Genomic DNA, 17592 nt, shown 5'->3' with positions numbered 1-17592 from the left:
TATATATATATGCAGAATCATCTTGTCAAAAATTTTAAGGAGGAATTAAAGGATCTTCTACGATAGTTAAAAATTTTTGATAGAGTTTGGATAATTGACAGCTTAAATATTATTTTCATTTTAAGAATAAAATTCACCCGATGGATTTCCATCACGCCGCAGTTGACAATCAATAATCGAGGCGTGACATCGTTCAGCTTTCACAATCGATCATCTTTCCTCCATATTTCAATAGTTTTCGAAGCGAAAAAGACAGTTATCGCGTGAACATAGAATCCGTATTTGCGAAATTAACTCGAAACGGTGTATCCGGTATCTTGAACGACGTATAGCCATTGTCTGATGGAATTACCACCAGCATCCTCCGTGATTAAACGTCCACCACCATGATTCCATGGTTCTTGAAAGAGGGTTGCAACGAAGGGAGAACTTAAGGGGAGAGGAATAGGAGAAGGCAAAGGGATGCGTGCATACCTATATATGAGGGTTGCGCATACCTATATACCCTCCTCGAAACCTGCCAGAATCCCAGGACCCTCACTTCCATTTAACCGGATAATGTCCATTGTTCCGAGCATCCCACGCATCCTTGGACGCAATACGTAGAAGCACGGGCTGAAATGCTCGCGATACTACGACGAATGGCAGCCAAATGGCCGGCTAAATGTACTCGCGACTGCATTCTGCTGGCACCGGGTTCACGATCGTTTTAGAGGAACACCAATCCTTGGTATTCAGGTGTAAATTGGTCTTGAGCTACTATCTACTTTCGCTCTACCATTGTTGCGAAACTGGAGATATTGAGAACTTTCGATGGACAAGAATAGGAAACGAATTGGAATTGGATTGTTCGTTTTAGTGGCTGATCTTGGGATTTTGGAAGATGGAAGAGTTTATTGAATCTAAATCGAAGGAAATAGGAAATATGAGAATGAAAAATATTTGTTCACAGGTTGTTGGAAAACGAGACGGTATTTGCTATAAACGAGCTTTATGTACAAACACGATCGTTGCATCTATACAACGTGATTCTATATCGATTCCTCTTATTCGTAATATAGACGATTCTTTTATATGTACAAAACATTGTAAAATCTTAAACGATGGGTATCTCATTGGGCAGTGATGATTCGTAACTCAAATCCATGGACCGAGACGACTTTCGAGAACATTAGCGGCGTCCACGCGTCCCATCAGTCTTAAGTGGTTCAATAGGTCTGCTAGAGCTGTGGCCTCTTGATGTTTCGCTTCCCACAGATCCAAGATGTGCTCCGTTGGACTGGCTTTCGTCGCGAAATAATCGACGTATCTGAATAAAATCAGCAGTTACTTCAATCTTTCATTTTGTCTTTTAACTCGATGAAGAAAAAAAGAATTGATAAACTCTCACCGATCTACTTGAAGTCTTTGCGCTAACATTCTCCAATCATTTCCTCGCGCGCTTGGCGGATCAAGACACTGACATAACTGTTTTCTAAGCGTTTTAGAAAATCTTCGGGGAGAAAGAAAAATCAATTAATGATCTATATGATCTATCAAGAAAAGGGGATAAAAGAAAGAAGATACCTAAACGGTCTGGGAACGACGGATTCGGTCGACCTGTTCGAATTCTTCCCACGAAGAACGATGGATGACTCAGACTTCGTGGTCCTCTTCCCACTGGATCCGTTCCTCTTCATCAGATCTAGGTCAATTCTCAGGAACAATGTGTGCTCTTCGAAACCGCATTGGCAGACACGTAGCTCGAAACTGAGCCTCAGATCGCCCACTGTTTTCTCGATCCTGAATGATCTTCTCACGCTGGTCCTCGTAGAAGACCAGATACGACGATGCGGTATCTCTTGCCGTTCCACGAATCCGCTTTCTCTGTCCTCCAAATCGATTCGAAGCGGTGAATTCCCGGCTCTGAAACCTAAGGCTCCGTGGTCGATACGAGTGCCACCTAGCCGACGTTCCTGTACCAATGGATGACTAGTCTCAGGCAATATTTAAGGATTAAAAACAATCCGAAAAGTAGAATGATATTTGACATTTGATCTGAAAATTGAAAATAAATATTAATATTGACCTGTTCTATTACAAGCTTGAAAGCAGCTTTCGTGTCCTCCATCAGATGGCACCTGATGTGATCTCTTTCACGCGACAGGAACACAACCACGCAAATTCTCTTCACCGCGAGTCCTGGCGCCACCACAGAATTCTCCCCAGCCACTGCGTATACACTAGGAGTCTCAGTGACCAAGAAAACTCCGGAATGATCTAGTTGCGCGAACGGTTGACCGGGAAGATTTATAGGTTCACCTCCCAGAGTCAAAATCTTTCTCCACATCGAGCTCGAAGTGAGATTAGAACTGGTAGAGGAGTTGCTCGAGTTGTTGGATCGAGTCTCGAGATCGAGGTCGGTCGACCAGAGGCTCAGTTCCCAGTTACCAGTCCTGAGTTCAGCACAATGCTCGAATTGCAAGATCACTGGCTTCACCAGATCTATTCCACTCGGGCCACAAGCCACTACGGCTGACAACAGAGTCAGACTGGGCGGTAAACTAGGTCTTAGAGAGTCGTCCCCAAGGACGGCCAAATGTAAACCGTGTCTTCTTCCACGGGAGATAGCTCCTTCGGGTATAGACATCGAGACTCCAACTTCTGGAACCACCAAAAGCGCACCTTGCTCGTCCACCATCGCTCTTACAATGAACCCACTAGAATCCTCGTGATTCCTGTCGTCCTCTCCATTTCTATCTTCGTCATCGTGCTCGTCGTCGTCCTCGTTGGTGCTTTCCTGATTCGCCTGGCAGGTGGAACCTAAGGACCAGATGTTACCAAGACTGGTCACTATACCCGTTGTCTGATCGCCGTGTTCGAGTTGATGGTACTTGTTTCTTACGAGATGATCGGCCCTCCTCGTTATCCGATAAGCCTCTACCACGCTGCGAGTTCTTGCAGGAAGATCTGGTCACGGAGGAGCTGGGCGATGGCCTGGTGGTCGAGGGCAGCGAGAGCTGTGGCACGTCGTAGTGATGCTCCGAGCAAGATCTGCGTATCGTCAGAGAGACTTTCAACGGGGGGCAAGGATCGAACGGGGTTTAATTCCTCGAGGGTCGTTTACCTAGACATCCTAGACGCGTTCGACTCGTCTATCACCTGCTCCAACCGCCTGTCCACCGAGATAACCGTGCGATCGTTCTTCGACACCACGGATTTCGCGAGATCGCCCGGACGACGGAAGTCCAACCTGGCCACACCGTACAAAGCCTCCATCCTTTCCTTCCGACGCATCAATCGAACGAAGAAGATGGTGGTCAGCGCCAGAATGATCGCCGCCAGGCTCAGAGTGATCCAAAGGGCCAATATGTTCCTGTGATCGATCGCCCTGGTTGCTGCAGAAACGACAGCTTTCAAACTAACTTTCTAACCGTTGGAACAGTTCTTCGCAGTGGCAATTACCTTCCTTGAAGACTCTGGGTCCATCCTGTCCGAGAGCTACGTGGGTACGAGGACGAAGAAAGACGATTTACTTTATGAGATTTTTACCGTCTGATTCGCGACAACAGATCAAACTTGCTAACAAATCGAGCAGAACAAGTCGATCCGCTGACGTATCATCCTATTATATTCGTCGCGTTTAAATTCAACGACCCATACATCGAAAATTTAATCGAATCTCTCCCTGCGATGTTACGTCTGTCATTGAACAATGGGAATATTTGCCGCGTCCAATGACCGGTTAATCGAGGAAGGTTACGAAGCAACGGGTAAAGGATCGAGGAGGCCTTTCTGCGAGTCATTATTAATTTAAATCGTATCTCAAGCATGCGACCGCGAACGACGATGATCGGATGCGACGCCCGGGACAAGAGAAGCCCGTTCGCTCGTAATAAATTGTCCGCCTCTGGGCCCCGGTCACGGTGAGATAAAAAGAAAGTCGAAAGAAAAAGAAAGGGGGAAAGAGAGGGAAAAGGAGGCAAGAACGCAGCTGGGGCTCACCATTACATCGATCCGCGGAACAAGACTCGACGATGACGTCCTTGCCTTGACAGGGACGGCCACCATTGCTCGCCGGGGGGTCGTTGCAGGATCTTCTTCTTATTCTGGAACAATCGGGACCGCATGCGGACCAGGAGGACCAGCTTGACCATCTGCCGTCGACCGCTGAAAGGCAACGGGCGAACTTGAAAATCCCGATTAAATCTCGTCTTATCAGAGATGTATCCCCGGCCACGGTGGAACGATTACATCTCGTTGTTGTGTTCAGTGTCTGGAGGATGCCTCGTCTTTGATCGTTTCGTCGATGGGACAGGGAACAAGACTGTTTTGAGCTCGAGAAAGGGTAACAGCTATACCAGCCATTGTGCTGTATCGTTGTAATTGTTTTGTAATTGGCTGGTACTGTCTGGCTTACCGGGACAGGAAGGATTGCACTCGACCCTCTGTGTGGCTGGACCCGGACAAGCTTGACCCCCATTCATGGCCACGGGATTCGTACACGTTCGCGTCCTCTTTTGTACACCTCGGCCGCAACGGGTGCTGCAGTCCGACCATCCGGACCAGGAAGACCATCCGCCGTTCACTTTGGGAACGAATCCAAATCGGATGGAATATTATTGGACGGATTAAGTATCGTAGTTGACGAGAAAAATGATACAACAACGTGATAATTTGAAGCATTTGAACCCTTTCGCTCTTAATAGGGATAAGAAAAACATTTTTTTTGAAGAAAGAAGTAATTTTTTTTAAAGGATAGACGGAGATATAAAATTAAATTCATACGAACATGAATGATAGTTTTGTAGTAGATATAACTATTATCATTCCATCGTTTCAAAGATAGTAATACAAGTACTTGTAGATGCAAGATAAAGCTGACTCAAAACATAGCTACCCACCGTGATTAACATACTACCAAGACTTGTTCAACAGTAGCGTATTGACTACCAGTTCCACCGTAGCGAAAGGGTTAACGATGCGTGATAGTACCGCTCACTTTTCTCGCCATGATGCCAGATACAATTTACGATTAAAAAGTTCTCAAACCAACAATAAGCGGAACGCAATTAGAAAAACAAATAGAAAACGTTTCGACAAAAATGAGCTAAATTAAACCCGAATCTCATTAAACTCCTTCGAAAACAACAATTATCACCGGTTCCCTACCAAGAACTCCACCCATTAAATTATGCAATTTCTCACGCAATATTTTTCCAATCCCCTCATTGTCTACACCTTCTCTCCGTATCCTTAATTATCTCTCGATACACGATCATCGTATCTAATTACGTTCAGATTCGATGCGATATTCATCAGAATCCCACGGAATCCGCAAAAGTCTCACCGTAAACCGTCAACACGGCCGGTTCACTGACCCGCCTCGCGGCGATGTTCTCAGCGACGCACGAGTAATTCCCCTGATGCCTCAGCTCTGCCTTTCCCAGTATCAGGTGTCCATCGCCGGTCTGTACGAAGTTGCTGGCCCCTGTCACGTCGTTCGGTATGCTGTCGGAGGAAGCCGGTGTCGAGCCGGCGATCGTCTCGAGAGGCGAGCCGTTCTTCAGCCAGTAGACCTTCGGTTGGGGCACCCCTAGTGGCGGGGTGCAGCGGAGTTCCGCGTTCCGTCCAGCCTCCACGGACAACGAGTACGGCGGCGACAGGAAGTGCTTCTTCAGGTCTGTGCACGAGGACCACCAGGCGAGGGCCGGTGGTAGGCTTTTTTTTAATATTCAACCGGGGAAACACGAGGCACGAGAGGTCGACGAGACAGGGGAGGGGCGTGGGGGAGGGAGATAGCAGCGAGGGAGCAGGGCACTCAGCGATATTAGGCCGCGTGTATAAATGCAGGGGTGCTTTTATAGGCCGCGTCTCTATGCTCTGCATTCGAGCAGAGCACACTGGTCAGGGAAGGCAGAAAAAGATTTCGCTCGATCCGCGAGGCTGTCGAGGGTTGCTGCTGCATTCGTGCGCCAGCCAACGTCATATTATTCGGTGTGTAGCGGAAAAATACGCGGGAAAATAGCCGCTTTTATATATCATTTGTGAAGGGAACGGTGTAAGTAAAGTAAAATGGCGTCGAGTACTCTCCCCTGATCCACTCTGTAACATTCTTGCCCCGCTGTCTAGACCACCTCGATGCTGTGCTGTTATCAGAGATGTGTTTTTAATACGTGAATGGGAAGGATGAAATCGATTAGATTAGATATGAGATCGATCAGGTATGTAGATTGCCAGTTTTTTTTTAAAATATCTCGAAGTTATTAGAATAATTTAAAAGTATTGAGTATTACCAGTTTTTATATCGATTAATTTTTACGAAATGTTTCAACTATGTGTCTTATTTCATTTTTCGTAATGTGTCTCGTGAAATCTTTCCATTAAATTATTATTATTATTATTAAAATTATTTTAATACATATTACTTATTATATTCAAGATTGTAGCAAAAATCAAAGTGGATTTTCGCTGAGGATAATAAATATTCGACGAATATAAAAAATAAAGTTGTAAAATAACAAAAAATGCAAAAAATTTCAAAATGTACCGAGAATGATACTTGTACTTGTGAAAAGAAAATGGATATATAGAAAACTTTTTCTTACATTTCACACTTTTTAGAAAAGTTTATGAATAGCAAATCTATAACATACATCTATAACATCGATGATCTCAAATATATTAATATTGAAAAGTATTTAATAAAATTTTTCAATATTAATTTTTACGTATTTCTAACATGTTTAAAATATATAAATATTGGAGTGTTAAATTTTAGAAAAACTTGAAACCTTGAAAGCGTTAAAGGAATTTCTTTGTTTTACATCAATCTAGACAATTGGTTCTAATATTTTTGTTTTCAAAATTTCCGTTCAATATTCTTAGAAATCACGTTCGCGTGTTATCATCGCGGTTTGCTCCAATTCTAACAATAAAGCTGTGTTCTTAGGGCGAATCATCGCTCCAATAAAATTACCGTCATATTATTAATTAAACCAGCCGGTTTTCTCAAGTGGATTGTGCAGAATAGCACCGTATCCGACTACGAAACATCACCACGATCGATATATACGCCACGTATTCAATTTCGAAAGCACGTCCGTTTCCTGTTTGCTAGCAAATACGGATTTAATTCTATGTCCTGTTTGTCTCCTGTGTATTTGCGCCCCACGTTTGAGAGAAAATTGCTCTTTCGACTCTTGAACTTTCACCTATTTTTGTGGAAATGGTCTTTTCGATTTCGTCGATCCGCAATGGAGTAGAAATAGAACTATGAAAGGAGAAGTAAGGAAGAAGAGAGATTAAAGAGTGTTTTTGAGAATACATACGACCATTGGTTACCATTTTGATTTTGATTTTAGTGAATGATTTATTTTATTAAGGAACACTGAATTCACTGATAATGAAATTTTGTAATTTTATTATTAATTTGAATAGTGTTCCTTTATTAATAGTATCATATAATGTAAAGAAGAATTAAAATTTTAGTTTAATGTTAAATGTTTAATGTTAAACCGGTATATAACTATTTATATTTATGAATATTATGTGAATTATTAAATACTATTATAATTTATATAATAATATAATTTAATTTTTTATAAAATTAAAAATTTCAATCTTATTATAGAAAAAGAAATAGTTTATAGTTTATTTAAAATCATTTTTATTTTAGCCATTAGAGATTAAAAAGAATTTTCAATGTATATTAAATGAATTATTAAGTAATATTATTATTTCATAATTATTATTATTTTACATAATAATTAAATGATAAATTTTCTTTGAAAAAATTATTTCCGTATTAATTAATTCTTCATTTTAATTCGTCAATATTTTATTTCTTCAATTATATTATTATATTAATTAATACATTTATTTAAACAAAAAAATATTTTAAAATCGATCTAATATTTTTCGTTCAAATCCCTAATATTTCGAACTCTATTCACAATCTTTTTCAAATTCTTTCTAGCTCCTCCTCCCATCAAACCGCCAGACACCCACAATTAGTCTCAAAAGTCGCGGATCGGCTCGCATTGTCATGCAACTCTCGCCATCTCGATTCACAGGTTACCGTTCCAATTTGCATGACAACAATACATCGACATCCCCCTTCGCATAAAAATAAAAAAAAAAAGAAGAAAGAAAGAAAATCGAACGAACGATGGTCGGAAGGGTGGTAGCTCACCGATTCTGTATTCACAGGTGTTTGCTTTGCAATAGAATATCGATTAGATTTTGGAACTCGGGTTTACGCGTCACGAGATATCCGGTGAAAACAAGCGAGCGCGGCATCCCTCGCGCCGCAACCAAGCTAACCCTCGCCGACAGCCAAGCTTACCGGAGTGAATTTCGCGGCGGGTATCTCGAAAACCCCTGTTCCAGAGCCGGCTCTGTGCTAATCGGGTTAATGAAGTTACGTTTTATGACCGATTCCAGGTGCTAGTTGCTCCCGGCCATTTTCTCTGTCCGACTCTGCCGCTCAAGCTAAACCCTCCCCTCCCCTCCTCCCTTCCCTTTCACAGCTCGCTCGAATACATGCTACAATTGCGCGTTAATTCGTTCCCACCCGCTTTCCCTTCACTTTTATATTTTTTTCATTCTCTTTTTCTTTCTTTCTTTTTTTCTTTCTCTTTCTCTCTCTCTTTCGCCCTTCTCTCATTGCACCATTGGAATTATGAAGACTATTAGTCGACGAATCGTCCGTTTTAATTACATCGTAACATCCTGTCTTTAATGGAGCAACCTGGTGAGGCGATAAAAGTTTAATAGGAATTTTTTTTTCCTTTTTTTTTTTTTTTTTTTTTTTTTTAAGGAACTATATTCGAAGGTTTTAATTTGGTAATAAAGGGAACGTAGTTTTTATTTAGGGATTATTCTTGGGATGAAAATTTGATTTGGATAGGTTGATCGGAGGGGAGGTTCTGTTCGATTAATTTTTCTCTATGGTAGTTGGTAATCTGTTCATGATGAAATATATAGAACACTATCGTGGGGGAAATCGTGGAAAGGAACGAGTTGGGGTAGGATGAATTTATTATATTATAAAAAATTAAAGAATTATTTTATTCCTTTCAGTTAGAATTTTTTTTTATCTGAAATATTTAATTTAATTTGACATTGAGGTTTTTTCTTATCGTATCGTAAAACAATTGTAAATATAAAATTGCTATTGTATATAATATTTAAAATATTATTCCAGCAATCTCATAAAATCACGATTAAATTTTTTTATTAATAAAAATACTAATATAATGAAATGATATCTTTATTTTCACGAACGTTTAATCTGTTCAGAAACTTTTCATTACAAAAACTTTTACTAATAAAAGCAAACAACTCGAAACACTGATAATATTTTATTTTACTTGACAATCACAATGTTTTGAAAATATCGTAAAGTTGCCTTTGATGTCTTAATAACGTCTCTGAAGAGCGAGAGCTTAATCTTTATCTTTACTTTCACAAATCTTTAATATTCGGAATAATCAAGAGGGATAAAAGAGGATTGCATCTTATAAAGAGTTCTTTAAAAAGGGATCAGAAAAACTTATTCTTCTCTAACATACAAACAGAAAACCGACATAATCTTCGTAACTTTGTATTTTTGTTTTAAATCAAGTCCCCGAAAATGCGATTTCGAGGATCCTTTCGCAACGGTCGTGTATCAAAAATGGTAAAATACGAAAAGGGACGATCTCCTATCAAGCTCGAAGGGAAGCTCGAAGAGGAAAAAAGAGGGAGGACACGAACGGATAGATTGGAGTGTTCTCTACTTACAAGCGACCTCAACCGTGGCAGGCTGCCCTCGAATCTGACCTGGTCCCGACCATGCCACGCACTCGCACTTGAACCTCTCCCTACCGAAGTACTCCTCGACCTCATTCCTCGTCACGTTCAACTCGACCTCGACGACCCTTGTTCCGGTACGAGGGTCGACAAAATCCTGGTGCTGCGACCGTTCAGCCCGGTCACCGTTACAGCGAAAATACACCTGCAATGCAGCGGAATAAGATGGCTGGTAATTGGCGGCGCGTGAAAAGGGCAGGGGGAGGCCACGGCTGTCCACGTCGTGGCGGAGCTCTCGAGTGGTTAATAAGGGTGGAGAGGAAAATGACGAAGGGAAACGACCAGAGACGACTTAGATGGCTAGACTTGCCTCACGAAAGTATGAAACGTGGAACCCAAAAAGGTATCCTCTCTCTCTCTCTCTCTCTCTCTCTCTCGGTGAAAAGTGACGCCTATTTGACCCTTTGTTGCACCATTTCTAACGTTCTATCTAACGAATTCTATTGTTTCATAGAGTACGGAGTTCTAACGAGATCTTAGTAGGTTATTTCGTTGTAGAGGTTGTTGCCCGATGAACCGCTGCAATTTTGAATTTTCAGGAAAATTGGGACATGCGAAGTGGTGTTTCCAAGTTCTTTGAAGTTGGTGAGGTTCATTAAAGTGAGATTTCAAGCGGCGTTTGTACAGAGATGAAACTTTTTTGTATGAATCGGATATGTACGCGTCGGGAAGGAAGCATATTTCAGGCTAATGCTAGTTATATTTTCGTCTATCATGCGAAAATTTATCGTTTACGTTTTTTGAAGATGGATACGTGAAATCACTTAACTAATCTTATCTAATTTAATTTAATTGCAGCTCGTTATCTTCTATCGAAAAATCATTAATTTGGAAGACATTGGAACTTGAAATTATTGTATGAAAGAAAAACATGCGAAATGATATTGTACTATTAAAATTTTTATAGAATTAATAATAAATTCTGTAAAATTCAATTTACAATATCTCTTAAATCGATCATTTTCTGATATAATAATATTTTTTGCAGGAAATAAGAAGCTGCATCCGTTAGTACAATTCAAGGAATCAAAATTAACCTTTCTATAACTTTTATTTATAAACAGCTATAATACATCTTCCAAATAATTTTTGTATGAATCTTTTGTTCATAACATTATATAAAATAATAAGAAGATTAATATTTACTATATTGAAATTAATTGCGTTATTATACTATTTAAAAAAAGAAACGATCGCATGCATACATTTCAGCATTTAAAAAATTAAAAATAAAATCATTGCATATCTATTGCAATACAATATGACAATTATATCAAAATTTTATTTTTCAAATCTATATTGAGTTTTGAGATCTGTTTCGCGTTTATTACCTGAAGAGCATGAGCCGCGCGGCAATGAAGGGTTGCAGGTTTCCCCTTCACCACGAACGTGTCAACAGGCTCGGCCAGGAAGATCGGCAACGAGCCACCGGCGATAAGATCGATATCGCTGGTTATCGTCGCGCTCTCGTAGTCACCGTAGTCATAATCGTCCACGGGATAATTATCCTCATCATCCTCCTCCGCGTCCTCCTCCTCCTTCGTGTCTGGAAATAAAGGGTGAGATTTTTGAACACCGCGGGTAGTTCCCTCAAATATCGAGCGAAAGATCTTTAGAAAGAGTTTTATTGAATGAACGAAACGATAAAAGTTGGCGAAAGTGGGGTTTGAATGATTAATCCAATTATAGGAGCTCGAGGGAAGTTCCCGCGAACTATGAATAAATGATCAACGTGCGTAACTTCGGGCGCATTAAATGCGGGGGAAAAATGAAGGTTGAAAGAGAATAGGGTAGGCGCAGAGTGTGTAAAGAAGAGAATCGTTCTAATTTTATGTTATTTTCATGGTCGAAGGTGAAAACATTTATGGATTAACTGGTATTTCTTTTTATAAACTAACAAGATAAAATGTTAAGTTAGAATTTTTCTAATCCTTATTTCTTTTCAGATTTCTCGTGATTTTTTAATTGTATAGGTTTTTTTTATAAATTTCCAAGCAATCAAATCGTATATGTACAATAATTACTAGCTAATAATTTTCAAAGAAAAATACGAACTTATACTATAATAAAATTTCTTTACTATACAAATTTTACTTCACATCTTCTAATAATTATTATTTAATTTTCGAATAAAAATATATAATTGTTATAATTTTATTTTATAATATTTATAGATTATAATTTTCCCTTAATCCTCCTTCTCTCGAATTCCAGAGCGTGCATCCATTTCCACTTTCCAACACTTAAACACTCGATAAAGATCGAACATCGTGACTGATACTCGTACATATAAAATAACTCGTAAAGAGTTAATTCAACGAGCCATCCAATGGAGATCCGCTCCATCCCGATCATCTTCATCCTCTAACAGGCCAAACTACGCACGCTTGATACGCAAACTCGATCGAATGTTTCTGCCAACATCGCGACACCGGCCACGGTAAATTTAGACGTCGCGCGATGGAAACGGTAAAGCCCGGTTTAACGATGCGCACGGGATTTTACGTCGTGTATCAGTCAGCGCGATCCACTCGCTTAGGGTATATCTTTTAGTCTTTTACGTTTACATTCCTCTTTTATCCACGTTGCACGCCAAGTCCAGCCCTGAAACTTTATTACCCGGCACGGCTAGGCGATCGCGACTGCTTGTTTGACTTGAAGCAGTAAACCGAGAGACGATTACCCCCGTTGTCACGCTCGCGGGAAAACATGTCACGATCCCGAGCCCCGGGCTTTGTAGAATATCAACGTTAGCACGAGTAAATTCGCCACTGCGAATATATCTCTTTCGAATGGGGGATGTTTGGGTTGGATGTGTTCTAACGCGACGTTCTCGTAAGCGTAAAGTTTTCACAGGAGTTGTTAAGTTTTAGCTCACATCACACAGCACGATTTCGGGTTTTATACGACTCTTGGTCAATTTTTCGTGGCCCAACATCGAGTAATATATTATCGTGGAGAAATTGTTGCTTTGTCGAGGTTCTTATGGAGGAATTTGAGAATCGATTTATTTGAATTTTTACGATCCTCTTTTTGAGACTCTTTTTTTAAATAATTAATCGGAATGTTCGAATTTTTCTCTCTTTAAATAGAAGTCCAATTCTATAGACTTAGATATAGATTGTTTCGTCGTTTTGCCGAGATACGAAAATTTATGAATTAATTTTTTTTTTTGGAATAATGCTAAACGTTTAATTCGTTTCTTAGAATTTATTTTTATCCAGAGATGAGATTGAATTTTTTGAGCGAGGTTTTTTTTGTTAAGTTTTATCATATCGATGTCGATTCGATTTTTGCGTTTTTTGTGATTGTATAAATTATCGTTGTGAAATTGTTTTGCTGTTTTTTTTTTCGAGGTTTCCTATAGGATACGAAAATTTGGGAATTAATTCACTCGCAGCGTATTTTCGCGATCCTCTTTCCGGGATATGATTAATTGCCTCCGGTGTCGCGGACGCCGTAGAATCAACGGGTAGGTTAATTTGCATTCTGTTCAGTTTTTTGGTTACGTGTTAATCTTCGTGCTCGTTCGATGGTGGATTCAAATACAATGGAACTTTTATTATATTTTTTTGGACCACACATTTCTATCGTTTCTTTTTCTCGTCGAGTTAATTGCGAAAATCATTTATAAAAGGAATTTTAAAGAGGAAGCTCAATAAGTTTACAAAACTTTATTAATAATTGGAAAAGTTTTGGATCTGGTTTTCCTAACCAGTTCAAGACGTATCGTGATAAGGAAAGTTTTCACGGAACAGCAATGCAAACGCGGCAAAAGTTCTCTATACCAACAGCAAACACCAACAACTTCGTAACAATTGAGATCAAACTCTTGTATAATGTATGTATGCGGGAGGAAGAAATCGTGTTTGATACGAGGTTTCCAAATTGCAAACTTCAAACCGTTGAATCACTATTTACCAGAAGAACTCGCAAGGATCCAAAAATTTATGGTTAAAGCCAGGCCAGACACCGTCTACTACAAACCATAAGCCGCGTGTAAAGATAAATCATCCTTACTCTCGAGGGTGCTGGCGAGGCGTAGAAGCGTCAGAAGCAGTATGCTGATCTTCAGCTCCATCCTCGGCTCACATCTCACTGAATCGTATCCCTCAACCACCTTAAATCTTAATCATTCAATTCGCACAATCTTGCTTAAAATTTCACCCGTTGTCCATCTTCAACCTCTAAACTATGATCAAACCAACTTCGAACCAACTCTTCACATTTCTTCTTGAAGAGGAAAGAAAGAAAACAGGAAATATCCCGATACAAAAAACCAAACCAATGTTTGAAAAATCAAAATTATTTCTTCGAAAATTAGAAAAATAGAAAATAGAGAAAAAAGTAAGCAAACCAAGGGAAAAGGAGGCGTTAATTGCTGCTCGCAATTTCAAATTACATGACGAGTCCGCGCGCGGTACGGTCGGGTGCGCTTCCGTTCGAGCGTGCCGCGTAAGCGCGAGCAAGACGAGAGGGGACACGTGACCGGGAAGACCCCCGGTGCGCGCGCGATCGTCGAGCGGAGGAAACGGTGGGTTTCCACGGGGGTGAAATTCGCAAATGGAGGGTTGGCAGCGCACGATCCTCGCCGCTCGGCACGCGGTAGACGACTGAACTTGCCGACGTGCGCGCACCTCTATATATATATATATATACATATATACACGTCTCGCTTCGATAGCGTCGCTCTTCTTCATCCCCTTGTCGTCGGGGGTGGTGGTGGCGACGCCGTTGCCAGAGAGGTGGTGGTGCCACGGTTTGGAGAGGATGCCGGAGGCTGCGCCTTCTTTCCGCGGAAAACCTCCTTCCGCCGCGGCGAGATCAGACGCGTGGCCGCTCTCCTCCGCGTGTGCCACTTCCACTCCCTCCGTCCACTTGTTTATCTTTATTTCCTGCGCTGTGGACGTGAATGAGGGTGGACAGAGGGGGAGGGGGTAATTCGAAGTCAAACGCCACGTGGGCAAGATTCCAATAAAGTTGTGGAAGGATGAGGCGGGGATTATGTATTTGGAATCAAATGAACCAAGGTTGACGGGGGGTTGGAGGGGGTTGCGAGAGATACGTGATATAAGTGATTTAAAGGTGGGGGTTTTTAAGGTTTTTGTTTCAATGCAAAGTTTCGAGAGGGTGGGGATAATTTGGAATGAAATGAACCGAAGATGAGGTTTTGTCGAGGATTGAAGAAGTTGGAGGGGGAGATTGTTGGAGAGATGCGTAAAGTTGTGTTTGAGATTGGTGATTTAGCAAGGTTTTATGGTATTCTAAGAGGGTGAGGTTTATTAGAGATAATTTCGAAAGGAACGAGTTGAAATTGCGTTTTGGAATTTGGAAAGATTATTATTGTATTTGTAGATTCTATTATATATAAATGCAAAAGGATAAAATGGAGACAAAAAAGTAATGTTTGACGAAGATTCAAGAGATTGAAAGAGATTATGAGATATAAAATCTTTTTCTATTGAATAAGGATACAAAGGATATAAGCTAGAACGAAGATTTCTTAATAAGAAAGGAAAACTTGATGTAAAATTGATATTAGAAAAAGAGTTTAAAAATTCGAAAAATCAATGTTCAAGAAAAGTGACTTGATGTAAATTTAAAATCTCATTTATTACGAGTAATATTTTCTTTTAGTCTTTTAATCGATCAGAGTTTAATTCCAGATAAAAAACTGGATCTGTAGGATATTTAAAAAAAGAAATGATATTCCTTTCCCTAAAAAAAGTCTCTGCCCTCTCGTGGCCCGCAATGAACACTCATATCTTCTCTCGTTAAAATTATCAAACCTAAATTAACGCCACAAAGGATCCAATTCTCCATCCCTTGGTCGATAACGAGATCATTGTTACCACGGCTTCGTGCGGCAGGTGACCAGGTCGACGAGGATCGAATGAATATCATTGTGGAGTACGGTCATGTTGCACGAAGAAGTTGATCATCGTTGAAGAGGATCCTCGCGGGAACGTATGGGATTTCCTATGGGTCGATCCCCGGCCAATCCGCTCGAACGTGAAATCGGATCCAACCACAGGAACGAGGTTAGAAGCGTTGTCGATGCCTCGCGACATCCCTTTCCAAGGAAGGGTGGCCGTGTAACGGTAAACTAGCTTTCGAATCGGTTGGTTATGCCTCTAAGAAACCGATATTCGCCTCGATGTAAATAAATCGCGTTCCTGGGGATCTGTTTCCGTTCCATCCGCCAGATTAACTTTTGTCGACGTGATCGTTGACGAGGATATCTTGGTTCAGGTTACTTGTTACTCTCGAGGGATTACTAACGTAAAACGATGATTGAATTCATGGCTTGAGAGATACTTCGAGTTATTGAAATTGAAATTGAAAAAAATTTAAAAGAGAAGTGATAGATGTTTTCAGAATTGGAATTGAGATCTTTTTTAACATGTGATATAATAATGAAAGAAATTCGAAATATCTACAAAATATTCATTATCATATTTAAAAAATGAAATAAATCTCGAATTCATAAATTCAAAGGAGGATAAATTGAAGGAAATTTTATCATATTCTTTTCTACAATAGGATACTATTGATAAAATAAACAAAATAATGATACAAAAAAATAAAATATCATGGATCTGTTTTCAATATATCATTAAATTTCAACGAAAATGTAGATCAATATCGAGATGCTCTTTGAACTACCATGAATAAAAAGACTTACTATTCTTAGAATTTACTATTCCTAGAAGACTATTGAACAAGAGAACAAGAGAAGACAAGAATTTTATACTGTAAAAAAGGAGTTATGAATATTTTTGGAATTTATCGCGTATTGCTCTGTTTCACAAATGATATATAAGATTGACTTAAAGTCGAATTTTCTGTCTCGTCAATCTTTTTACATGGACTTTTGCTAACGGAGTAGCTTCCTGGACAAGGTTCCATCAAAGAACCGCAAATTAATGCAAGCCATTCCCGACTTCCAAACTCAATTCCGAGAAAACTCACTCTGCGACAGAATTACTCAAAGGGGAAGCGGAGGAAAATGAGTTAAAAGTGAGGAATGTAATAAAATCACTCTGACATCATCATTTCCACTTTGCTGTGAATCACTGGACATCATGTATCACATATATACGATATTTCAATTCTTTTATGACGAATATTATTTATTTTCATGAAATAATTTTACTTAACTTAAGATTATGCATAATATAAAGAATGATTAAGCATTTTTGCTTACTACGTTTTAATTTTCTTTTTTGTATTTTTCTTTAAACGACAATATATTCATAATTATCACTTAAACTATGAACAAAAAAATTGATAAAATTGCATCAATTTCTACGAGCCAAAAAATATTTTTACTAATTAAAAAGTACCAATATTATTCGAATATTTTTTAAATAAAAATTTATCAAGACTTCTGATACAAAGAAATCTCAAAAGAGATTATATAACACCAATACAAACGGCCACTGATTTTAAACAAAAAATTGATCGCAATAAGGCCTTGCAAAACTACAAACGAATAAATACCAATCTTATCCCGTAACAGAATTACATCCTACTCCAAATTTACCACAATTACCAAATATCCGACGACTTATTTCCATCAAGGCTACCGTGGTTAACATTCCACATCTCATAACTTATCCAATTCTCCCCTCAAATCGCAGCAACAACTTCGAACAATCTCCATTTAATCACATCCCGCAGTTCCGCTGCGATTAATGCCACCCCCGTATTGCAGATTAGCGAACGTTCCAAGTACACGAGTGGCCCGTGCAAGGG

The 17592-nt window shown here is 39.8% G+C and overlaps 1 protein-coding gene across 1 annotated transcript; it reads right to left on the bottom strand.

Moving 5' to 3' along the window:
* Nucleotides 1-1075: 1075 nt before the first annotated feature.
* Nucleotides 1076-14121, bottom strand: LOC122717770 (netrin receptor UNC5B-like). Its single transcript, XM_043942158.1, has 13 exons — nucleotides 13855-14121; nucleotides 11166-11380; nucleotides 9766-9979; nucleotides 5330-5662; nucleotides 4400-4567; nucleotides 3985-4149; nucleotides 3445-3480; nucleotides 3107-3377; nucleotides 2885-3033; nucleotides 2069-2802; nucleotides 1567-1955; nucleotides 1391-1492; nucleotides 1076-1309 (listed from the first exon to the last, which is right to left on the bottom strand). The coding sequence occupies exons 1-13, from the start codon at nucleotides 13913-13915 to the stop codon at nucleotides 1138-1140; spliced, it is 3009 nt and encodes a 1002-aa protein (XP_043798093.1). The 5' UTR covers nucleotides 13916-14121; the 3' UTR covers nucleotides 1076-1137.
* Nucleotides 14122-17592: the final 3471 nt, after the last annotated feature.

This window comes from Apis laboriosa, unplaced genomic scaffold (assembly GCF_014066325.1).
Source record: "Apis laboriosa isolate Shangri-la unplaced genomic scaffold, ASM1406632v1 scaffold58_cov148, whole genome shotgun sequence".
Classification (NCBI taxonomy): domain Eukaryota; kingdom Metazoa; phylum Arthropoda; class Insecta; order Hymenoptera; family Apidae; genus Apis; species Apis laboriosa.
The sequence above is the reverse complement of the archived record's forward strand: the minus strand, read 5'-3'. Positions and strand labels throughout refer to the sequence as shown.